The sequence below is a fragment of the Calypte anna genome, chromosome 20, assembly GCF_003957555.1.
Source record: "Calypte anna isolate BGI_N300 chromosome 20, bCalAnn1_v1.p, whole genome shotgun sequence".
NCBI lineage: Eukaryota > Metazoa > Chordata > Aves > Apodiformes > Trochilidae > Calypte > Calypte anna.
This window is the reverse complement of record NC_044265.1, coordinates 9,656,533-9,681,803: the sequence shown is the minus strand read 5'-3', so window position 1 is coordinate 9,681,803 and position 25,271 is coordinate 9,656,533. Positions and strand designations below refer to the sequence as shown.

The 25,271-nt window shown below is 48.8% G+C and overlaps 1 protein-coding gene and 1 long non-coding RNA gene across 2 annotated transcripts; one reads left to right on the top strand and one right to left on the bottom strand.

Annotated features, from left to right (window-relative positions):
* The first annotated feature begins 222 nt into the window (after positions 1-222).
* LOC115599437 lies at positions 223-3,545 on the top strand. Its single transcript, XR_003988428.1, has 3 exons — positions 223-298; positions 1,190-1,283; positions 3,162-3,545. It is a non-coding gene; the product is annotated as an uncharacterized LOC115599437 (long non-coding RNA).
* Positions 3,546-9,047: 5,502 nt separating this feature from the next.
* RBM38 (RNA binding motif protein 38) lies at positions 9,048-24,569 on the bottom strand. The gene is made up of 4 exons (XM_030463034.1): positions 24,217-24,569; positions 23,365-23,488; positions 22,709-22,763; positions 9,048-10,457 (listed from the first exon to the last, which is right to left on the bottom strand). Exons 1-4 carry the CDS (start codon positions 24,382-24,384, stop codon positions 10,157-10,159), a joined length of 648 nt encoding a protein of 215 aa, XP_030318894.1. The 5' UTR covers positions 24,385-24,569; the 3' UTR covers positions 9,048-10,156.
* Positions 24,570-25,271: the final 702 nt, after the last annotated feature.

Below are 25,271 nucleotides of genomic sequence, written 5' to 3'. Positions count from 1 at the left end.
GCCAGCCTGGCAGATCTAAATTCAAGCAGGTGCAGGTTCTGCCAGCTCCTCAGCCCAGCAGGAGCTCTCATGTGTGGCATCCCTGCGAGCTCAGCTCTGTCCTCAGGCACGCAGGGGAACCAGAGCCACTTGGCTGTTACATGTGGCAGCAGCTGCAGACGAGCTGACTGGAGTGAGCTCAGCTGCTTTCACTACTCATATCCCAAATAAAAGAATTAGTATTGTGAATAAAGGAATCAGCCTGGTGTGCCCTAACAGCCCCTCCTCAGAGCCAAACTGAAGCCAGCTGAGACTGAAGGTAACACTGGGACATGCTTCATCTCCTTAGTGTCATCATGCCTTGTGCTGCAAATTCTCCACTGCTGAGAAGCAGTTGCTCTCATGGGCACTTTTGAAATTGTTAGAGAAATCTGGGTGGGCATTGCAAGATTTGTTTTCTCTGATTACTATTTTTAATCTTGTTTTCCATTAAAAAAAAAAACCCAAAGTGTAGATATGGATTGAAACTGTGCCTTTAACTGTGACATGCTAATGGCTGGACAAACCTAAACAAAAAATGAAGGATAGCTGGAGTATGTGCCTAAAATCTCTGAAAGGCTGAAGCCTTTTCTGACAGCCACTTGGCAGCACTGCTGAGAGCCCAGGGACCAAAGCCAGGGACTGCACAGGCAGCTGGTGCTGGAGGGGTTAAAGAAGTGGGAGCGCCTTGCAAGGAGGGAGCTGGAGATGGACATGGAGCTGGTGTTGGAACTGGCCCTGGCCTTTCCAGGAGAGGATGCTGGCATCAGCTCTCACAGTCAGTCCCATGGCACAGCAGCCCTGGGCAGGGGAGCAGCCAAAGCAGCCAGGGGGATGTTCAGCTTTTGTGCTCTGTTTGTTTTCAGCCCTGGAGAGGAGCCCTGCAGGGAGCTGTGCCCTCCCCCAGCTCACTGGTCCAGTTCTGGGTCTCTCTGCTTCTGTGCCCTTGCTGGGGACTTGGCTGAGCAGCGTTTGGCCTGAGCCAAAGGAGGGATGGCCAAGAGTGCAGTGCTCCTCACAGCAAGCTGGGAACAGGGGCACCCTAAAATCAGAAACAGGATCTTGCTGTACAGTGCAGGCAGTGCCACATGGAGCTCAGGACTGTTCTGCCTGGAGAGCATGGTGCTGGGAGACAGGAACAGCTCTGCACATGTTCTGCTTTGTTTTTCAGGAACCAAGATTTCCCCAGGGATGTTCATGCCCAAACCCAGGGAGAGAAAGAAGGGGACGGTGACGTGTAGGGAGAGCAGTGGCCACGGACCCTGGTGAATGTCACATTAAGCTATTTTAAGATTTTTATCTTGCTGCCCTCTAACAAAAATGTGCTTTGGAGCAGAGCTTATCAGGTGCAGTTGGGCACATGGAGGGGAGGTGAGGGGGTGACTGAGTTACCCCAGTGAGCTGGGGCTGATGGTGCAGCAACTGTGGGAGCTGGTTGCAGGGCTGTGAGCATGTGCTTGGGGGAGATGGGCACCAATGGGCTTCGGCCTGGCCCAGCCAGCCCCTCTGGCAGCTCTCCAAGGGGATGGATAAAAGCAGGTGTCTGAGCCAAAAATCCCAGCCCAGGTCTCAATCAGGGGAGCACCAGGCTTCGCTGTGCTCCCAGTGTCACCCATCCCACGGGGTGGCTGAGGACAGCTCTTGACGGGGACCTTCCCTACCTCCAGCTCCTAAGCTTTGAATTGCCCTAAGCAGGATGATTTATCAGCCTCTCCTGGAGCTCCCTTTCCCCATGGGAAGCACAGGGTGCGAAGCAAGATGATCGTGCCCCAGTGCCTGCTCCCCAATGTGCGTGCCCTCTGCTTGCCCCATCTACCACCTCCTGGGGACTCCCAGAGAGCAGAGAGGGGGTTCTGGACTGGGGGATGCTGCAGACAAACCCCCTGAGGAGAGGGCAACTCTGCAAACACTCAAACTGGCAGCACCACCCCCCAACACTGTGATCCCGGGTTGCTAGGGGTTATCACCCTCGTCCTCTTGGCTGCTGGGGCTGGAGATAAGGAGCTGCTCCTTATCGGCCACCGACCCCGCACCCAGCCCTGCACCCAGGGAGCTCCTCTTTCGGTCTTACTCACTGGAGAAATGAGTAAACCTGATGTAACAGTTGCTTTGTGACACTTCGGGGCAGCAGCCTCGACCTGTGCTTGGTTGGGGTTGTTTTTTCTTTTAAGCACCTCAGCCTACAAACCTGCAGCAGTCAGGATGCATTGCAGCCCCCTGGGGGTGCCTGTGGGGTGAGGCACTGCGGGGAACCTGAAGATCCCACTACCCCCCCCTTGCACACAAACAGGCACATGCAGACGTTCCTCTTCCAACACCCTCACTCCAGACACCCCCACACCTCCCCAGACTCACTGCCTGTGCAAAGTCCTCTTGGGACAGCCTGGATGTGTGCATGTCCATCCATCCATTCAGCCAGACAGCCAGGTCTCAGCCTCTCCAGCCTCCTCCCACACCAGGATCCTCTGCACAGCCACCAGTTCTTTCTTTCTGGCAGTTTAGATGGCATCTACAAGAAAATATTTGTTCCCCCTTCAGTTTTACTGGGAACATAACCTGGTCAGTGCCAGTGGTATAAACATTTGGATTCGATTTATTATCTTTTCTGAGGGCTCTGTCTGAGCTGGGAGGCTACAGAGCAGCTCTGGGGCTGTTCCCCTGCCTGCAGGGATTTGGGATGGGGTTGGCAGTGCCCGGCTGGGAGAGCCTGGCAGCATTTACCCACCAAGATGGGATATTTTTATTTCTTTTTCCATTCAAGCCTGTGCAGAGCTGCTGGCAGAGGCTTTCATCCAGATTGCTGATGCCCAAAATATCTGTGCTCAGGACTGAGCAGACTGAGGCTGTAGAAGTGCTCATGGTCTGCTGATTGAAGAGAGCATACGGGAATGCAGACAGACAGACAGACAGACAGACACCCACAGGCAAAGTGCCTGAGCATGTATGGCAGCAGAGGGCAGGAGGATGGGGAATGCCAGAGGGTGCTGCTCAGGCCAGGGCTCCCTGCAGCAGGAGCCAAGGATGACCCCAACGTGGGTCCCAGCCCAGCCCAGCTCCCAGCTGTGGCTCTCACTCCAGCATGTGATTCTTTTATTATTACTTATTTTATTTTATTTTCTATTTCCTTTTTTTTTTTTTTCCAGCCTACTGTACTGTGAGCACAGCCCAGGATATGACTTTGACCCAGACAAGCTCATGCTCATCCTGGCAAAACTGAGGCCCACGTCCACAGCAAACCTTTCCCACTGGCTGCATCTACACCACTGATGGCTGCATCTTACTTGGACAGAGGTGGCATTGCCAGCCCTGAATAAATTGGCACCACGGTCACAGATTTAGCCTGGCTGGAAAAGGAAAGAGCTGCAGCACTCTGTGGGCAGGCAAGAGCTGCACCCCATGTGGTCCATGGATGTCCCAGCCTAAAATGCCTGAGCACCTATAAACTGCTTCTACCCCCATTAAATTGGTTGTATTATATTGCTGCTATGTTATGCTCCTCATTTTTAAACTAACTTCTAGTCTAAACTTCATCTGGCATCTTCAGCAGTCAGGATTTATGAAATAAAAGTTCAAATAGTTGAATTAAGGCAGGTGTATGTGGTCTTTCACACACAAACATGTGAGCATACATTGATATTGCTAGAAAAATAGGTGTGTTCATACATGAGTGTTTCTAATCAGAGTTGTGTATTATATAAACATAAGAATATAGTATAAATATTTTTATACATATAAAATTCATTGGAAACAGGAAACCAAATTAGTTTACCTTACTAAAATGGCATGAAATAAAGCTTAACATGCACTGTTGAAAAAGGTTGGGATGTGGTTTTTGGAAGGTTTTTGCTTTCCCTGAGGACTCATTCTACCATGTTTATGTCTAAAACCTCTTAATTTTGAAGCCAGCTCACAGAAAGTTAACAGTGCCATGTATTTATTTTATTTCAGTTTCATTTTGCAAAGCTCAAGCTTTGCTTACCATGCCAGCATGTGAGCAGCTCACGTAAGCACAAGCAGCTGAGGGTGCAGGGGCAGCAAAGGGCTCTGGGTGTCTGTGCACACACTGACCTCATGGTGCTGATCTGCAGGTAGAGATTAACCAGGGACCACTCAACCCTACTTAGTCTGATTTGAAAAGATCTTTTGAGTGTTACACATGTAATAAGATGTTCTATTTTCAAACCAAGTTGTGTTCCTGGCTGAGTTACAGAGGGCCATGCTCTCCAGCTTTACATGGGTAAATGCTTTTAAAAACCAACTCCTGGGAGCTGTAAGTGATCATCTGTTCAATAGGACTTAACAACCAGGCAGCCCAAAGTGGGAGTTGCCCTCTGTCATGTTTGTCCTTTAGATTATTTCACCTTTTGCCTCTTCATCTCATTTCTGCTTAAGGATGGGTATGGTGGATGCAGGACATCCTTTAGTAAGAGGCCAAGAATACTCATGGTGCCCAGGAGCAGGTTTTTTAATAGCATGTGTCTCTCCTCTCTGCTGTATGGCACGTAACTTGGTCGACTGGATGTGTGGCACTGGACAGGGTGGAACCTTCCCCACTGCAGCCATAACACAGGAAATCACCTGGATAACAGGACACCTTGGGAAATGTGCAGCTTCTGGCATGAGCATGCAGCAAGCCCAGGGGCTGCTGCAGAGGCTGTGGCTCAACAGGGCCCATGGGGAGAAGGAAAAAATACTCAGTGTATATAAATGTGTATTTTTATATATATACTATATATGTGTGCTTAAACATATCTGTATATCATTATATATTGAAATTATGTATGTTTTAATATATATATACACGTACACACACTCAAATAAATAAATACACTCATGTACATAGAGAGGATCTCTAGAGGCAAGTGTGTAAGTCCTGAGCTAGCGGGCAGCAGTGTCTTGAGTCCCTTTGAGGGCAACCCCCCTGTGCCACAATGGCACTACCCTGACCTCGGGTTCAGCAGCTCAGGCTGGGCAGAGCCTGCACCCACTGCAGTCTGGCTCATTGCCATTTCACCCTTAAAGCATTGCAGCACTTTCAGAACAACTGTCTCTGACTTCTCCATCTCTGACCTTCCCAACCTCTCCATCACCACTTTCAAGGCTCCCAAGCACAGACAAACAGCTAATAAATCTGAGCCTTTAATTGCCTTCCCACAGAGTCTGGCCTTATCTGAGCCATCACTCCTCTCAGCACACTGCTGGGTTTCCAGGTCTGGGCTGTTGATGTCAGTTCTTTGGCTTTGGTTTTAGGCACATATCCCCCCAGTAACATGGTCTGGGTAATGTGGTGCCTCAAGCTGTATCTGACACATGAGGGGGATTTAGATACCCTCAGCTTTATCTTATGCAAAGTCCCCCTTTTTGGATTATCTGTGTAGCTTAAACCATGCAAAAATTAGTGGAGAGAAAAAACAAACAAGCAAAAAAAAAAAACCCAGTAATTAAATCCCATTGCAAAAGACATCAGTAAGAGGGTGGGGTTAGAGGGCTGCTGGCCCAGGGTGCCACTGGGACAAGGGGAGCCTGATCACTGCTCACAGCTGGTTGCTGGGCAGCTCAGGAGAAGACACGATGTCTCTGGTACCCAAGGGAGATTTATTTATTTTCATACCCACCCATCCCCAGAAGTTCAGGAAGTTTCCTGCAGCTCTCTGGGAGAGCAGGGCTGGTGCAGGCATCACCGTATCAGCAGCCGTGGGTCTATCGGGCCGAGCAGAAGCTTTTCCAGGAACTATCTAGTGAAACACATGACCGTGCCCCTGATACGTGACAGGCATTCACTGGGCTCCCAGCGAGTCAGTTGACTTTGTTATTCAAACTATTTTAGTGATGGGTTTTAATCCCAGGCTTAGGTTTTTCTTTCTTTTTTTTTCCTTTTTTTTTTTCCTCCTTTCTTTTTTTTCCCCCTCTGAACAAGGGAATCTCTACACTGGCAGGATTCAGTGAGGCACAAAGGAGGGGAAAAAAAAAACAAGTTTCAGCCAGAAGAGAGAAAAAAAAAAGGATGCTGTTAGCATTCCCTATATGTGAAGGGGTAAAGCCATTTTGCTGTGAATTTTAGTTCAAAGGGTAAGTGCCAACACCAGCCCAGTCACTATGCAACTAAACCTTGTGCTCAGCCTTTCCCTCTCAGCCAACAAGTTTTGGAGCTGGAGCCCACTGGCTGTGGAAGCTGCACTGGGGAGGGGCCTGGCAGTGCCCCAGTGCCCCCCATGCCCTCAAGCCTCAGTGAGTACCCACGGGCTCCCCAGGTATCTTGGCCAGATAGTGTGTGGCAGTGAGGGAGAGCACAGCAGAGATAGAGCCCAGGTGCCCCCTGCCCCTTATCTCAAGGGGGTTTGGGTAGCTGCTGGCTATGTCTTCATGGCACGGGACACCCCAGGGTACAGTAATGCCTGGAAAGGGCAGAAATCTCAGCTGAGCCTCCCCCTGATGCCCTGGCACTGGTGGTTGTGGTGAAGCTCCCCTGTTACAGCAGAAGAATTGCACATGCTCCAGCACACTCAACCCAACACTCACCCCGAAGCCACCCCGAAGCCACACAGTTTCCAATGAAAAAAAAATAAAATAAAAATTCTGAATTTGTAATGCAAATGACAAGGCATGTGGGCACAGCTGCTGGGAGGTGGCTCTGAGCAGGTCAGCCACCAGCACAGCCCTGGGGACATGCCCAGGGCAAGGTTGGGACTCAGTGGCCACTCCCACCCCCAGACCTTGTGCCACACAGATGATGCTACTGGAGCTGCCCTGCCAAAGCCATCCAGCCTTGCTGCTCCTCCCTGCATCCCTGTAGCTGCACATCTCCCCACAAAAGCTCTGACCCCTGCACCACAACTCCCCAGCCCACACCCACCCTGGGCTCCATCTGCCCAGAACGGAGCAGAGACGTTTGGGTGAGCTCACTTTGTGGTGGGACAACATAAGGTTCATGATACAGATGAAAAAAGGATGTTCCATCAAGGAATATGGAAAAACAATAAAAATAAACTTAAATTTGTGTTTAAACAATTGCAAGGGGTTTTTTTCTCTTGTCCTGTGCTACCCTGACCAGTGAGGAGCCAGGTAGCTACCACCTCTCATCCACACCCCACTGCTCCCACACTGTGTTTAACTCTTGTCCCTCTAATACAATGACCCATTGGGCTCTTCCCATTTTCCCAGACAAGGAACTACTTGGGTTCCTCTTCAGGACCCAGTGCCCCTCACCAGCTGCCATCACAACCTCATTTCCACCTGGAAGGCTGGAGAGTGGATTGCACTATGGCCCAGCCCAATTTCACAGGTGGCTTTTTGCAAACAGGAAGGCAGCAGCTTGAGCTCTTGTTTTCATGTGGTTTTTCAAAATGAGCCCAGAGCAGAACTCAGCAAGATCCAGGCATGGCATTCAGCAGCAGTGGGCTGGGAGCAGGTGGCATAATGCTGAGAACTCCTGCACCCTCCTTTTCTGGCAGCCCCAGCCACCTTTCAGGAAATTAAAGAGTCAGCTAAATGGGAAAATCATCACTCGTTTCACTTTAAAATGCACCAGACATTATTTCTTTCTTTTAAATGACAACTTAAATCTTTGGAGGCCCTGGTCTTCCTATGGACCTGGGAGACACAGGTCCTTGGTGAAAAAAACCCCCCAATGTTCAGCAGTGCTGGAGCCAGGCAGGAACATTGCCTGAGGATGGGCACAGCCACATGGCTCCCACCTCCAAAATCCTGCCTCCCTCCTCCTCCTCCTCCTCCTCCTCCTCCTCCTCCTCCTCCCCTCCTCCTCCTCCTCCTCCTCCTCCTCCTCCTCCTCCTCCTCCTCCTCTCCTCCTCCTCCTCCTCCTCCTCCTCCTCCTCCTCCTCCTCCTCCTCCTCCTCCTCCTCCTCCTCCTCCTCCTCCTCCTCCTCCCTCCTCCTCCTCCTCCTCCTCCTCCTCCTCCTCCTCCTCTCCTCCTCCTCCTCCTCCTCCTCCTCCTCCTCCTCCTCCTCCTCCTCCTCCTCCTCCTCCTCCTCCTCCTCCTCTCCTCCTCCTCCTCCTCCTCAGGAAGACTCATGACAGAGAGAAAGAATTGCTGAATAATCTCCAGCCCTGATAGTACTTCAAAAGCAGGTTTCTTGGGCCAGACTGTGCTCCCTGCCAGAACTGTGCTGGATGCAGGACTCAACTCTTACTCCTTTGGCAGCCTCACCACCCTATCCAGAAAGTAATTACTTAAAAAGGAAATAAATGTCACCAGCAATGGTTGTAAGCAAAACCCTGGGCAGGATGAAGAGCCCCACCAGGAGCTGCATTCTCATGCAGTGTGAGCAAGAGAGGAATGAGCTGTTTCCATTCATTGAGATGGGCTCTTTACTCTTAGGTCTCCTGCTGACATTACACATACTCCTTTTGTGCCTTTAAGCTCACCAGGGCAGTTGATCACAGTGCTGAACTGCTTCTGCTTCCATCCTATGGCACCTTCTTCCCTCAGGATGGCTTTAGGCATTACCACCTCCTGCACAGCAAGACACACCAGTGCCAAAAAGACAGGGACTTCCCGGCCCCAGTTCTTCTGTAACCTTTACAAAGATAAACTAGATAACTAGCACATTCAAAGAGAATAATTTTATTTACTTTTAAAAGCTGATAGTCACCACTTGCAATGGTCAAAATCTGAGAAACAATTTCAAAAGCAAGCTGCTGAGGGGGAGTTCAATGTGGCTGGGGAACTCAGAGAGAGGCTGCTCAGGGGCTCAAGCACCCTACCAGAGCACCACTGCTACCCACAGCCTGCCCCTGCCCCATCAGAGCTGAGACTCCTTAACTAGGACAAGGCTTTGGCAGACTGCTCACTTTTGTATGGATTCAGTTTAGGGAAAGCAAACAACAGAAGTGATATCCTGAGGATTCTGGGTAAGATCCCATCCTGGCTGTCCCAGTTCCTGCTGGAGCTGCAGCAGGATGCACTCTCTGCCCACCCTGGCATGGTCACAAGCATAGCCAGATCAGGTCAGCTTGAAAGTACTCCCTAGTAGGTTCCAGACAAGCAAACATCATACCATACAGTATTGAATAATTTTAAAAGTTAAAATAGTTTATTGCTGTTTTTTGTAGAAATGCACTTAACTTACATCATCTGTTCTCTTCCTTTATTTGGCTGTTGGATTATAGGCATAAAAAGGTTACGTTTACCCATTTGTTCAGTGACATAACACCTTCTTCTCTTTTGCTCCACTCATGATATTCTCCTAAGCTTTCCTGGCCAACAGCTCCAGATCACTTTTACATAAATACTGTAAATGTCTCCATAGGTTGCAGCATTGTAACAAAAGATCTACCAAAGTAGACAAAATGTTCGGTATTCTTGGTTGTTTTTTTGCATTTAAAAATATACCTAAATTTGAGATAATCTTAACAGAGTAACAATTACAATAAGAAAATAGTACAGTGCGTTGACTAAAGGAATATTCTGCTCTCCTTCAAGCCAATATTCCCTTTTGCATGTTGAAGTGATTCAGCATTTACCTACATACAATAATTTAGTAAAATGAGAATTAAACAAGGCAGATACTTACTACTATTCTTCTGTCTGCAATTCACAGCTCATGCGAATAAAATCGCAATAAATATTAAAAAATAGTTTCTTTTTCTTTCGCTTTTTTTTTTCTGTAAGGCATCTCTGAGTATTACAAAGTTTTTGTACAACCAAAAAATAAGATTGCTTTTTTTCCATGTTCTTCGAGTACCTCTGTACTAACAGTAATTAAGAGGCTTGCAGGTTTGATGAGGAGGGGAGGTCTGACGGGGTAGGGCTGGGAAGATGACCACAGGTGATGGGAGCAGACTGCCATGTGTGCAAGAATCTGTACTTTTCTTGTGAAACATTTCAGTCACTTTTAGAACATCTTCAAGACAATATCTGTCCGGATTGAAAACAAAACAAAACCCAACAAATCAACTTACCAGAAGTCCATTTTTCATGAGCACGGGTCAGACTGCAAGGGTTTTGCCCTTAACACTATAAATAGCTTAAGGTATTGATATGCACCTACATAAAGGGGACAAAGGGGCGGGTCTGATTTCTTTCGTTTCTTTTATTCTGGTTTTGTTGCCGTTGTCAGTCCTAGTCGCACCTTTCCATGGTAACAGATTGTCCTGGGTGCCTAAGGCGATGCGGGGCCCTCACTGCATGCGGTCGGGCTGCAGCTGCTGGGGTTGGTACTGCACGAAGGCAGTGGCGGGGGCTGCGGGGGTGCTGGCGGTGATGGGGGGCTGCACCGCCCCCGTGTAGCCGTATCCCACGAAGCCGGCAGCGGGGGAGGCAGCGTAGGGGTATTGGTCGTAGGCAGCTGTGGTGTACTGGGAATAGGCTTGGCTGGCGGCGGTGTAGTCGATGTAGGGAGAGGTGATGGACTGCACAGGGGTAGGGATCACCACGCTGGGCTGGATGATAGCTTGGGGGTAAACGTAGTGAGGTGCCAGTCTGCAGAGGCAAAGGGAGAGAGTCAGCAAGGGGCTGGGCTCCCTCCAGCCTTTGTGCCTTCCTCCTACCCCTCCCCTCACCCTCACAATTCGTATTCATCAGCCACGGAAAAGGTGATGCTCAGCAGTGCTGCCCTCTGGTCAGGGGTGCTGCTCAGGGTGAAGGCAATGAAAGCAAAATCATCCTAGACCCCAAAGTGGAAGTAGTGAAAGGTGGAGCAAGGACTGCAAGAACAGACACACACCCTGGTCTCCATGTCCACATACCCACTGCCCAGGTTGCTGGGTCCCAACCAAAAAAACTTCCCTGGACAGCAGTGACACAGCCCCTGCCTGTTCCCCACATGCCCTGCCTGTCCCTGCCTGCACTGGCAGACTCCTGTACCCTCCAGGTCCACCCTTCCCCTTTCACTGCCCAAACCCCGGTGGAGACTCCTGAAGACCCACATTAATATGGGACACCTTCAAGTCCAGGGACACCAGGTCACTCCTCTGCTCATCCCACCCAGGCAGCATCCCACCAGGAACAACCACTGTCCCACGAGCCTTTCAGCTTGCCAGCTGTTACCAGTTTCTACACGTGTAAGACTGTGTTTCCATAACACTGGATGTTTAGGTCAATGCTACAGGTTGTTTGTTGTAAAACATTAGATATCAGTTCCGCTCAGCAGTCTCCAGCCCAGCAGCAATGCCCATGAGATGCTACACCCAGGCTCCAGGGTCAGCCAGACCCTCTGCCCTTTTGGTCCATGTCCCAGAGCACTGCTTTCCACAAGCTGGTTAGCCCCTCCCCTGAGGTAGCCAAGGGCTTTTAATGCCAGTTAAAAGTCCATAGACTGAAAGATCCTGGGGATGATTAATGCAGCGTTGCCCACTAATTTTCGAGAAACTGCTACCAAAGAGGAAAAGAAAAAAACCCAAACACACACACACAAAAGCAACAAAATGAATGGGCTACATTTTCCAAAGGGCCCACAAGTCAGGCCTCACAGAAGAGCAGAAACTGAGCAAACCTGAAGGTTTAAGGTCTGTGAACACAGACCATGGGCCAAACAAAAATTGGCAATTGCACATCAAGTGCAGGATGCAGCCGGTGCCTGCCTGCACAGCCCCAGCAGCAGAGAGCTCCATTGTGTACATGCTTGACAGATTTGGGGCTTGTTTAAGAAATAGGGGTCTACAGACCATCACCAGCAAACAGCACATGACTACTGAAAGATGAGAGCCATGCGCACCAAAAAAATGCAAGATGAGAAAAGGCCCCTGTGGCCAGCAGCTGGCTGAATGGTGCAAAGCAACAGCACCAACCAAAAGCCATTCTCCAGAGAGCTTCTTTCACCCAGCCCCCAGAACCCAACTCATTCTGGCAAACAAAAAAAGACAAGGTAAAACTCTGCAAAGAGCTTACGCAAATTCAAATATTTTGGGGATGTTTGTGTGGATGTGTGTGACAGCATACTTCTAACCATGACCACTTTTAAAAGCCTCCCACAAGCTCTTCACAAGACACAGGCTTGGTACACGCCTGAACTGCTCTTCAAAGCTGAGCTCAGCTGCTCAGGAAGAGGCTTTCTTGCCCACTCATTCATCTGATCCTCAGGGCTGGAACCCCACCAGACCCACCATGCTGCCCAGCAGCAGGACCTGGTGCTCCAGTCTGTCACAGGGACTTGCAGCCAAGGACTGGACACTTCTGCTGGATGGGTCACTGTTTGCCCTCATTCCACCCAAGTGTCTTTCCTAGGTCTCAGCTACCACCTACAATGTACCAGGGTCCACCTGGGGCAGGTCCCCCCTGTAGAGGAGTTATGGGGCTGTTTCCATTTGCTTTATAAGCAGCATGGATGGTTTCAACCACTCTTCAGGCATGAGAAAGGCTTCTTGCAAACAAGTGCTCATAAACTGAGTTTCTCATCATAAAATGGTATGGGTTGGAGGGGACCTTAAAGATGGTGTAGTGCCAACTGCCCTGCAAGAATGGAGAATGATTGTTCCCCTCCACACAAACAGCAACACTGTCTCTGAAATTAGGGTCCTCAGATATAACACAGCAACTCCCAGAGGAGCAGCACCAGGGAGAAGGAGGGATGGTGGAGAGCAGCACTTCAACCTTTGGCTGATTAAGTGCAAGACCATCTCCAGAGGCCAAACCTAACCCCAGTGTAGTGCAGAGAGAGGGATGCTGCCCTGCAGTCCATAAATGCTCCATATGCAATATCATCACCCTGTGACTAACAAGAATGAAATGAGCCTGGAAAAATTCACTGAAACACTTCAGGTTTATATCTGCTCTTGACTGAGGTGGGTATGACTGAATCAGAGCTTGAGCTTCTACATGAGTTCAGCCCCAGAGCTCTCCATGTGGCACACACATCCACCAGCAGCACCAGTCAGCTCTTCTGTGGAGCTGGGGCCCAGTCCCAACCCAGGGTTTACTCACACTTGATCTCTGGGGGCTTGGTTTGTTTTGTTTTAAAAAATTCTAGGGTACAATTCTGCTCTGTTGGCCTGATAGGGTCTGGTGAAATGGCTCTGCAGAGGCAGTCCCAGGCATTGGCCTATGCATCTGTTAGAGGCGAGATGAGAAGACCCCACACAACCTTCTTGTCCTACCTTTGTAAATCAGCAGCTTGGACAGCAGCCTGCATCCCAAATTGGTGATGGATGCTCTGGCTGCCTGCTGTTTCTCCCTGCATATGTCCCACTACTGGGCTTCCTGCTGCTCCAGAGCTTGATAAAGTTAAACCCATCCCCCAAACACAACAACAAAAAATCCCTCAAACACAAATGCACAATCCTCGTGCTCAGGACTCACTAAAAAACTCCCACCAGAAGGGGCCTGCACTTTTCCTGCACACAGGCATTCAGCCTACACCTGGCAAAATGACGCAGGAGGATGGTCCAAGACCCTCTTGAGCCATCCTGTCTGAGCACCATCCTGTCTGAAGAGCTCTGTAGGCACAACCTCATGTCCCTTTCTGCCACCCAACTGCTCTTTAGAGCCAGAACATCCCACGCAGGGGACATGGTCATGTGTGAGGTGTCAGGGGGAGTTCACACTCCCAACTCATCCCTGAGAAACTCCAAACCTGGGCTTTGCTTTCACATACACAGCTCCCACACTGTGCTCCAGAGAGACAGCAAATCCATGACATCCTGCACTACTGGTTTTACTCAGCAAGGAAAAATCCCAGCTTTTCAAAGCTACTTTGAATAAAAAGCACCATTAGCTAAGAGGACAGTAAGTATTGCAGTACTCCACTTCCTGAAATACATCCCAGCCCAATACATACACAAGTGCATATCACACACCATAGTTTACTGAACTAGAAAATCACACACAGCAACTCCAGAATCTGCTTCTGTGTAAAAGGGAAAGTTATTTTGGTCGGTGGAGTTTGAATAATTCAGCTAGAAATTTGAAGCATGATATGCAGTTCAGACTTCTGAATTAAGTGGACAGCTGGCAACTCATTGATCAAGACAACACACAACCCAAGGTAAGGTCACTTTGATAACTTGCAGCTACAAACAAAACAAAACCAGTACAGTATGATGAAGTTCTCTGCTGGCTACACTGAGCATTCACAGAAGGTCTTAAAATGTTTTCTCCTCTTCCATAATTTCTGAAAAAAGATCTCTCAGGGGGAAAAAAAAAACACCCAAAAAATATCACTTTTAGATTTCTTTTTCTAAAACTCAGCAAACTCTATTCTGAATTTCTATAGAATGAGTCACATCTGTGTTTTAAGATGCCTTTCCCTTCCTCCCTCCCCCACAAATGGGCCCTGCCAACCAGAACTTCATCTAAAATACACATAATGTGATTATAAAACATCAACCAAGTGATCAGCCATTGCCACCCCGCGAACAGCAGATGTACAAGATGCTTACAGCATTGCAATTAATGGAGGGCAGAGGCCACAAAATCCAACAAGCACGGTCAAACCTAATTCTAGAGCCACAGGAGGGACTCAGGAGGGACAGGGGACTCAGAAGGGCCATCGGTGCAGGAGCACAGCCGGGACCTGCCACGCTGGCCCCCGTTCCTAACTATGTGGCATGATGCCACGCTGGCCCAGCAGCCAAAATTGAAAGACACAGAACAAAAGAGATGGTTACAGAGCCTTCGGCAGAGGAGATGCAGGCTGGGCTGCTGCTTTTGCTGGGTGAAATGTAAAAGAGAGAACAAAAGCAATCCAGTTTGGGGGCTGTCCGGGGTGGGCAAGTTCAGAAGCATCAGGTGAGGCTTGGTGCTGCCCTTGGCTCTCAGGAGGTGCTGCCTGCTGGAATAGCAGACCTTTTAGAACCTCCCCATCACACAGCTCTCCCCACAGCACCAGCAGGGCTGCTGGGGCTGAGCTGCAGGCACGGGTGGCTGGTGGGCAGCAGCAGCCCTCAGGAAGAAGGGACAAGCCAGCAGAAGGCCATCTGTCCCACACCACTGCCCAAACAGCAAGGAAGACAAATCAACTAATAAGGGCCTCTCCCTTCTCAGCAGCTCTATCTGGCAGTGTCTCATAGCTGAAGCACTTTATATAGTTGATTATTTTAGGTCAGGTTTATACCTAAAATGTGTTTTAGTTGCTTTAGCTCTCCTTTGTCCTGCAGGACTTTCTACGCATGAGCCATGAGAAGCTCCTGCAAGCTCTGCCAGACTGGGAAATGGTTTTGGTGCTTCTGGAGGGGTGGGAGACAACTGCAACCCTGCCAAGAGGGACATGGCATCATACAGACTCTTGGGAAACAACAGATTGGCACACAAATGCCACCACCACAACCAACCAGACTTTTATTCCTTGAAGAGTAAAAGAAAGGCAGTCCTTTGTGTCTGCCAGTGAAGGCACAAATTCTGACATTTGATCTCAGGAATTTGGCCTCCATTTCCACTAGAGTTGACCCATTATCTGCTACAGGGACATCCACACTGCCCCAGCATGTGATGGCAGGCGGTGCCAAGCTTCAGTTGGCAGGTGGTACTGCAGAACAAGTCAAGCATGGCCACAGCTGTCCATGACAGCAGCATAGTGAAGTAACACCTCCAACCACAGCTTGGGTGAGAGATTTGAAGATGTATTTTTAAGTGGGCTCACAAGTGTAAGTGCACCAAGCTGCTCTGGGAAGCACATCCCAGTGACTTCAAGGAGAGCAGCAACAGCCCAGGAGCTCTACATTCACAGTGCCACACCACCACCTCACTGTTGGTGATGCACAGACACATCCTGATAAAACTCATACCCCAAGAACATCATTGCTGAACGACACTCCCAAGCCAGCAAGAACACACCTCCTGGGGCCACTTTAAGTAGACCTGAGTGGAGCTTGGCAAGATGCATCATCCAGGCCCCAGCCACAATGACAAGCTGTAGAAACTTGAAAAATTCTGTCTCTATTCTCAAACCCAGACATGATGAGGAGGGGCTACAGGCTGGAGCATGGCCAGCTCAGTCCCTGCCTGCCAACAAGGACTCTTGCTCAGGGAGCAAGACATGGAGTTTATCTGCCAACAGTTTGGTGCAGTTCAGGACACTCATTGTGCCCCAGCCACTCCATCATCTAACAGCTTTCACTGACATGGACTGGGCTGCAACTACGACCATGACAAAACTCTGAATCCTGAAATGCCCCTACTAAAGCTGATTGTAACATGCATTGAAATGTCAGTGGCTTCTGCCTCATCAGGCAGCTATCTACCAGCCAGATCAGAGTAACACAAGGATGAACTCTGCAGCTCCACAGCACAGTATTTATCCTCGCCTACTAGGCTAGGACACAGACACAAAATAGCAACTCACCCTAATTTCTGCTCATCTTGTAATTAATTTGCCTGTTCATCTTCTACTCATCCTCTTCTGGCCCTATGGGCAGATTTTTTTGCAGCCTGTGCAAACATCCATAGCACTGGGTCCCCTGTTTCCCTCTTGGGACCAGACAGCACCACACTGGTGGCAATCACCAAGGAATGACCTGCCACAACAGACTGTCCCAGGCTGGAATCAGTACAAGAAAATATTATTGTATTACAGGATTCAGTACTAACCTCTGCTGGTTGCTAAGCCTACCAAAACCATTGCTGCAGAAATACAAATGCAAACTTAAGAGAACAATCCACAATTTCAATTTATTTTCATTTTGGCAGGGAGAAAATTTAATGAAAAGGCAACACTACAGTAACTAAGAACCTATTATACACCAGCAATGTCCTCATTTTACAGTGTTAGCCCACCCTGACTTCCAAACTAATGGCCCATAGAGGAGGATGGTGGAATCCACAGAAAACAAGTAAAGAAAAAAGCCATCTACACCTTATCTTATAACCTCTGCAAAAGTGTCTGTGTGGGAAAAGAATCAAAAGAAATTAAAATAAAATTTAAAAAAGAGGTTGCAAACAAAAGAAACCTTCTCCTCAGCTTGACCAATAGTCTGAGATCAATATGCTGAGCTCCACCATGAGTTGTCCAGGCTCAAGAACTTACAGATTTATCCTCTGCATCTGACTTCTCCACACCCAAGGGAAAAAAAAAAATTCCCAAACAAAGGCATGTTTGGCCAGACCAAAAATAGTTTTGGAGAGGCAGGCTGAAAAACACTCAGGTAGCAGGAGATAACATCTGCCTGAAACAAGAGCCATCTGGCACCAAGGAAAAAGCCACATGGAAGTTTATCTACAAGAAGCCAGCTATCCAGAAAAGGAAAAAGCCCTCCCCTGTCGAGTTATCACCGCAGCCAAAACAGAAATGAACTGACAGAAGAAACAGAAAAAAGGTTCACCCCAGTGCACTACAGGAGCCTGAGTCCTTCAGCATCAGTGTGAGAAATCCAGGGGGATGCCAGATTCATCCTGTCCATACAGGAGGAACAGAAGCTCTGAGAGATGAGCCCAGGCAGCCCCGGGAATTCTGCTTTTAACTAAGCTTTCCAATTTTATTCTGCAATTTGGTGAAGACCAAAGGCTGCAAAAACATCTCTAGAGTGTTCTCAAGTACCTGATAAGTTTTGGCATAATATAAATGTTAATTTGACTACTTTCAACTGGTTCAATTTTCTAAATTCTTTCTTTACACGTGATCCTTTCCACTGACTTTTAATCAAACTATCAATATATTTGCTTCATCAAAACCTCTTTCTTGGATAGATGAAGAATTTTGAAGCTTTAGCTATGGAAGAAGCAATGAAACCTACACTGATAAAACAAGTCATTTCTCAGCCAAGAAAGAAATTGCATTTTAAGAACTTCAGTGATCTCTGCTGCCAGTTGTGTTTTTGTTGATCTACAGCATCTAAGACACCTCTTTTTCACACCTTCCCACCAGCAGGGATCACAGGGGGAGCTATGAGCTTGCCCCCCACAGCTTTCCCAGCCTGTGCTGGGCTGGCCAGAACAGAGCCCGTTCAGCAATGACACAGGGGGGTGACACACTCAAAGCTGGCAACAGGGAAAATTCAAGGCACAGCATGATCCTGTTTACAGGATTTAGAGACCAAGAAACAGGAGATTCAGTCTTAACTTTGAGGCCCACAACTTTTCATCTTTTGTGATCATAGAGTATATTTAGCTCTGGTATGTAGCTCGCTCCCATCTGTGGGGAACAAGTTTTTCATGTAAGTCATATTTAGAAGTGACCCAGTGTCCTTGCTACCAAATTATCAGCAGAACAACTGTCTAGTTCCCTCACTGGCATCCTGAGGCAGGCCAGGCAGAGCTGCATTTATCATTCGAATTACTGGGCATGTGTTTAATACTACAGAGTTAGGGACCAGTATGTCAACAGCTGCACAAAGGAAAGATGAGATGAAGTACAAGTTAGACTGCTCTGAAAATTCAGATGTGTGCATGAATCTGCTGCACTGGAACTAAGGAGCACAAGTCTGATCAGAATAGGAGAGTTTTACATCTGTCACTCCTCACCTCCTACAAGGGAAAAGATCTCTGCTGCTAAGGTGGCTGCTCTCACACTGATGAGGATGAAAGCAAATCCACCCAAGGCAATGAAATCAAACAAAATAGATGGCACAACTCAATCCATGTGCTGTAAAGATGAAGCTAAAGCCAGCTCAGCCTGGGTCACCACGTGCAGGTCTGTGCCCTGACTGTACTGGAACAGCACATGGCAACCCTCCCCAGGAGCCTGTCCCCTGACAGGTCCAGTGCTGCCCAGAGCTTGGCACATCATTTATGTACCCAAGTGTAAGGTCAGTATGGCAGACCATGCTCTCCTTTTGTCTTGTTCTACAGACTTATAGAAAAAGCAGGACATAAGCAAATCATGCTCAAACCCAACACAAACTGTACACCAAACCCTTGGGTCCAATACCAGCATTTGCCACCTTAATGTAGAAGTTCAAGAAATTTCACAAAGCCATCTGACCTGTATTTATAAGAATACATGGTCACTCAAAAAAGAAAAAAAGAGCTCTTTCTGACTCTGGCAAGCATTAGGTACAAATAGCAGTTGCCATGCCTGAGCACTAGCAGCTGAGGCCATTTGGAAAATGGATTTGAATATTTCTTAGGAAATCCCCCTCAAAAGCTTTCACGTTGCTGGCACAGGATGAACAGGTGCTGAGTGTGCCATCCCCAGGGATGCTGCTCGGGACCAGCAGAGCAGCCCAGGGTCCTGCAGTGGTCCAGCTTTTGGTAAGTGGTACAATGGGAAGTCAGAGCACAGGGGATGCCAGCTGAGAGGCTGGGCTGAGCAAGGTCAGTGTGTGCAGCTTTATAAGCATAACCACAGAAAAGATGAAAGCTTGTTTCCTTTTATTTTTAACCCAACAGAGAAGTTTTAAGGATAAACATTTGTGAGGGAGGGTGGGCTGACACAAAGAGGGACTTTCTTCACTTCCCAACTGCAGCAGCATCAATGCATGAAATTTCAAATTCAAAGTGATTTAACTCTTTCTGATGCTGCCCGAGACCAAACGTGATCCAGAGTCAGTGGGCCACCAAAATAAGTAACTACATAAGACTGGGCAACAGGGTCTCTGGAGCAGTGACATCCAACATGCCAACATGGAAAAAGCTGGATCCTGCTGCAAGAGAGAGCTGTGTGTTTCCAAGAGCTCAGTCACTTACTCAGTCACTGGTAGATCTCCCACACAGATAGCTCCTTCACTGAGCCACAGCCACAGGAATGCATCTGCCATACACTGCTTGTGTACAGAACAGCAGCCATGACTGCAAAGACAAGAACCAGGGAATCCCCGTGCCCTGCACAGACTCAAACCTGTCCTAAGCACCAGCATTCCAGAGGGGGACACCAAGCAGCTTTGCCACATCTCCATGTATTGGTCTACACAGTTGCTCCTAGCAGGCTCCACGGAGTTTCATACATTTTCAAAATTTCTTAGAAGGGATGCTGGTGCCATAAGACAGCTCCATTCGGAATTAGAGGGTCTCTCCTTCTCTGATCACATAAGCTCAGCTCTGTGCTGGCAGGTAGCTGGAGGGACACACCATGGCATTGCCTGCTGCCTCCAAGCAAAGCACAGTCTGTAAGCTCCAGGCTAAGCCCCAAGCCTAAAGCTGCTTCCCTGAACTTGGAAGCCAGATCCCCAAGTCACCCTGACACAGAGGCATCCTTCACCTTCCCTTACTGTTAAGATCTCCAGTTACGACCATCTAGAGACCACTTTTCAAACAGGATTTACTGCTGACTCCTTGCTGTCTGCTGAGCGAGTGCCTCCCCTGCCAGAACAGCAGAAGGAAGGAGAGAGGCTCTTCATGCTTTCTCTTTCTGTTCCGCATACCCCAGGCAATATTTACAGCTGCATTTGGGTGCCTGGGGCTAGTGGGGGGAAGCCTTAAGTTTATAAATAATCCTTACTGATGTTTGGGTAATTTTCATAGTTTCCATTCACTTCAAGTTTCTCCAAAACCTGCGTTTTGTGGCTTGATAGCTGGCACGTGACTGGCTGGCTTGCCCTTATTCAACTGCCTAGCAGTTAATCACTTGTTCATTCACTTCTTCCTTGCCAAGTTCAGCTTGCACACCTAGTACCCCATGTCCCCTAACAATTGTCTTTTAGAAGCCCTGGGCACAAAAACTACAGAGACAGGAACTACAGAAGAGAGAACCAGGCAAGAGAACCAGTACCCAACCAGACTGGACATAGGAGACAAACCACTTGGTTTCATTTGGGGAAGGTCAGGATCCACCACATACGGTACAGAGGAATCTGATGAAGCTTCTGAAGGCAGACAGATCCTCATGATCCTCATAAACTCCTTATCTATCCTCAAATCCCACAAAGGGTCAAGGAAATCGTGGGTTCAAGGGAATGCAAAAGCTTGGAAGGCTCTAAATTTTGTTGGTCTACTGACAAGACAAAGAGGGAACCAGCAGTCAAGCTCCAATGCTTGACTGAGCACCTGATGCTTTGCTCAGAAGCCACAGAGCAGCCCCAGTTGGGGTGCTCAGGTAAACAGTTCCACATGTGCCAGCTAAGAACATTTTCAGTGATTCTGCTCAGGAATGACTGAATGCAACAAAACTCATGTTTACTGATGCCTGCAAATAATGATATATAATCCCCTTCCTCCAGCCTTCCAGTCTCCTGGTTCCTGTCTCTTGGCAACTGATAAATAATTTATGGTGCTGTATGTGCTAACTGTAGCTCTGCTGGTTTAATGATGAAACCAATGCCTAAGAACTGGAACAGTAACTGTCTAGATCACAAGGAACACGTAGTTAGTTGATCCCACACTCCTGTGTATGTGAAACTAAAAGCAAACTGTTCAAACATTACATTTTCCAGGGCAGGAACAGCACCCACAGGAACAGCATCTTATCTGCTAGAGGAACAGGAGTGCACCCGTGCTCCTACCAGCAAGCACTGAAGATGCTTCACCATTTTGATCTTTTCTGTCAGCATGCATGGAGAAACTCCTAACAGGCTGGGTTTACTGACAACTTCTCCTCTGCACTCTTGTCTAACTCAGAAAGACTCTTGGGTTCACATCTCAAAGGTACAGCTGCTGCCCACTTTTTTTTTTTTTTTTTTTTGGGGGGGGGGGCTAAGAAAGCTACTGTAGCTCCTGTACAAGGAAAGCTGTTAAAAAGCAACATCTTGTCTACACAGACTACCATGGCTCTTGCCAAACAAAAAGAGAGACTTTCCATTTCATGACAGATGTTCTTAAAGTATTTCAAACAGAGCTGTATCCACTTACAAAAACTGCCCTGTTGGAACCATACACAACACACATACACTGGCTGTGCACTATTGTGGCAACACAGTTTCTTACATCCATAAACTCACTGGAATAAGATCACCCGGGCAGTTGGCAACTGCAGCTATGAGGGCAAAGGAGTGAAAGTTTCTGGTTTGTTGTTGGCAGATTTTTTCTCTTTAAAGAAAAAAAAAAATAAAAAAAAAAAAAAATCTGTTGACAGAGGCTAAAATCCCATCTATTTATACTAGAGTCACACAAAAACCACAACAGAGCAGTGCTCAAAAGCTTTAAAAATGCACCTACTTTCTTAATGCTCTTAGAAAATAATAATAAGAAACCCCTATCAATATTCACTTTCTGAAATGGTGTAAAAAAAGAACTGCATCAATCATTAAACAGTTAAATGAAGGCAGTATGACAGTCCCTATTGTTCTCATGAAGCACACTTGTCTTTTGCCGAGCAGCTGCCAGATCCTATTAGATGTATAAAAAGAGGACTTTTCTAACCGAGCAGGGATGGTATAAGCTATTGAAAACAGCAGACAAAAGCCCACTTTTGCAGACTATTCAAGCCTTGTATAACATCTGTCCAAAATCAATTTTTGACCTAATGTTACTTTCATTAAGTAACAGACTTTGTTCCCAATGCAATTTGTTTTCTAGAATAAAACTGTATTCTAAGCATTATTACGTGGGAAACGGCACAGAGGAAGCAGATCTTATCTGAGAAACATGAGAACAGAATTTGCTTAATTGTTTTGACACCTTAAGTATTATAATAGAGAAACTCTTTTCCATTTATTTGAATTCTTGAAGTTGGCAAGGCAGCGAGCAACTCATTGGGTCTATTATGACTAAGATTTACTGAGGATAAAGGAGGATCTTTGGGAATTACATTAAAGCTGACAAATGCACAAAACTTCTAAAATCTTCACCAGAAATCTAGTACTCCAAACATTAACAACAGCTGCTGAAACTGCCCACTCCTGACAGCTAAGGCTTTTTTTCACACATATTAAACAATGAGGAAGTAGATTCATTAATTCAATTTTAGTCTGTTAAGAAACATTTCCACTTACCCAAAGGGTCTCTGAATGAAGGCTGGATGTAGCTGCTGCACACCTATGGTAAAACCTAAAAAAGTGTTCAGAGAAAAAGAAATATTAACGAATAGCATCCATTTTAACACTCAACTTAGACGTGCATAATTACACCTCAGACCACATGCATTTCATCTGCTGTGCATGCGAGCACATTCAGAGCCCCATTTAGAAGCAAGCTAATGTTAACATGCATATGTGATATGCAGCAGGACCAGATGCAAATTCAGATTAAAGAACAGTGTGAATGTGCTGTTATTGAACAGACACTGGGGTATAATGCCATATTTTACACATGGGGTACTGTGGTCATCAAACCAAAGGGGAGAATGATGGAATGGATCTCATTGTTAATATACTGATGTAATTGAGAGGATAACAGGAAAACAGAGTAGCCACAGAAGAAAACAGCTTTAACTGAGTTACGTGAACTGATGTGCATAAGGCTAGTGTAACAGGTACAAGTAAGAAGGTGCAGAAGAGAAGTAACTGCACTACAGCATCCTCAGTCAACAATCAAAACTATGAGGGGTAAGCATGCATCATCAGATCAAATGAGTCCTGCCTGGGTAATTTGTTTCCTTGTCTTACAAGTTATTGTAATGGAGAGAGACGGGATCTCCTGGATGCCTCACCAGTTTGAATACTCCTTGGTTTTGCTCCCAAATATGCCAGGTTCACGTTTGCTTTCCTGCCATCAATGATGGGATTCGGGTCTTTGCATGCTCTTTCAGCTGCAGCTCTGTCTGCCATGGTCACCTGGAATTAAGCACAGCCTTGTTTGTAGCAACAGCACTTTGTAAACACTCCAGCAACAGGCACTAAGTGGAGTTTATTTATTGTTCTATTTTGAATCGGGAGCTGAACTCGGCTTCGTGCAGTCTCACTTGGACAGCAAGATGGGAAAGGCTCCTGGGGACTTGACAGAAAAGAGGGCTCCCCCCTCGCCAAGTTACTCCGTTGGGCTTGCGCCAGCTGTTTTCCCTTGCCTTTCCACCTCCTCCCCCGTGCTTTTTTCAGAAGTTGGTGAGGCCAGTCCCAAATCTCCCGGCAGCAGAGCCCACTGAGAGAGGAGCTGCCAGGCGAGGGGCCGCGCTCCCGAAACACGCGGTGCAGGCACATCCCGCCCGGCTGAAGCCGGCAAAGAAATATGACGGGGGAACCGGGGAAAGGAGGCACCGAAATGAGTGGCACGACCCCGGCCGACACGGAGCGGGGGTATTTGTCCTCCCAGGACCCCCACCCCACCCTTTGTCCTGGCCGAGCCCTCCCGGCTGCCGCCGGGCGCGGCAACCACCGCGAAGCAACAGCGACGGGACGGGGGGCAGCGGGACCTCGACCCCAGGAGACGGGGGGGACTACCGGCCCAGGGGCAGCGCTGCCAGACCCCTTTCCCGGGCGAGCGCAGGGGGAGCAGCCCCGTCGCCCATCACCGCGGCGCCCGGGCGGTGGGGAAGCGGAGCGGGAGTAGAGAGAGCGGCACTTACAAAGCCGTATCCCCGGGATTTGCCCGTCTGCCGGTCGGTGATCACCACCGCCTCCTCGATGTCCCCGAAGACCTCGAAGTACTTCCTGAGGGAGGAGTCGGTGGTGTGGTAGGGCAGCCCCCCAACGAAGATCTTTGTGAAGGTGGTGTCCTTCTGCACGGTGTGCATGGTACCGGGCGCGGCCGGCCCCAGCCGGCATCCACCCCGCGACAAGAGACCCCCTACTCCGAGCCCCCACGGCGGCCGAAGGGAGCGGAGCAGAGCGGCGGCTGGGTCCCGGGGGCCTACACCCGGCTCATGGCCGCGCTTTGTCCCGGGAGCGCGGGCGGCGCCGCGCCCTCCCGCCGGTGCCGGTGAGTAGCGGCCCCGCAGCCGCCGCCGCCGCCTTTGTAGGGCCGCGCCCGCCCCGCCCCGCCCCGCCGCCGCGCAGGGGCACTCGGGGCGCGTAGTCCGGCACCGCAGAGTCCCTCCGGCACCCCCGAGTCCCTCCGGTACCGCGGCCCTGCCGAAGGGTGCCCCGGTCCTGAGGGCTGGTGGTCAATCCCCCGGCGGTTTAGGGGCCCTGGATGCTGCTCGCGGCCCCGTAACGGAGCTGCCTCGAATTACAGCCGCCTTGCCCCTCTCTGCCCATTTCCCCCTGGCAGTCGGGGTGCCCTGCGGACAGCCCCTCAGACTGAGCCTGCCCCAAACTACACGGGGGGCAGCTCCAAACGCCGGGGCAGGGCGGGGGGGCAGGCGCGGGGAGTGCTCCCGCAGGATCCCGCCAAAGAAAACCGCCTCGGAAAAAGGGCTGTTTTTACACACACTTCTTCCCTCTTCTCAGTTGCACAATTATCTCAACTGCAAGTGTTTAATCCCTGGCAGGTTCAGACACAGGGACAAAGCCATAGAGCAGTTTGCCAGCCTTTGTGGCACGCTGGGTGACAAAGGCATGTTAGGAAGCCAAGGCGGGAGGAAAGGATGGTCTGGAACCAAGGCAACGAGAAGGGAACAGCCAGGGGCTTAAACACTGAACAACGGTCCAAAAGTCACTTTCTTAAGCAGGTCCCTAAGCA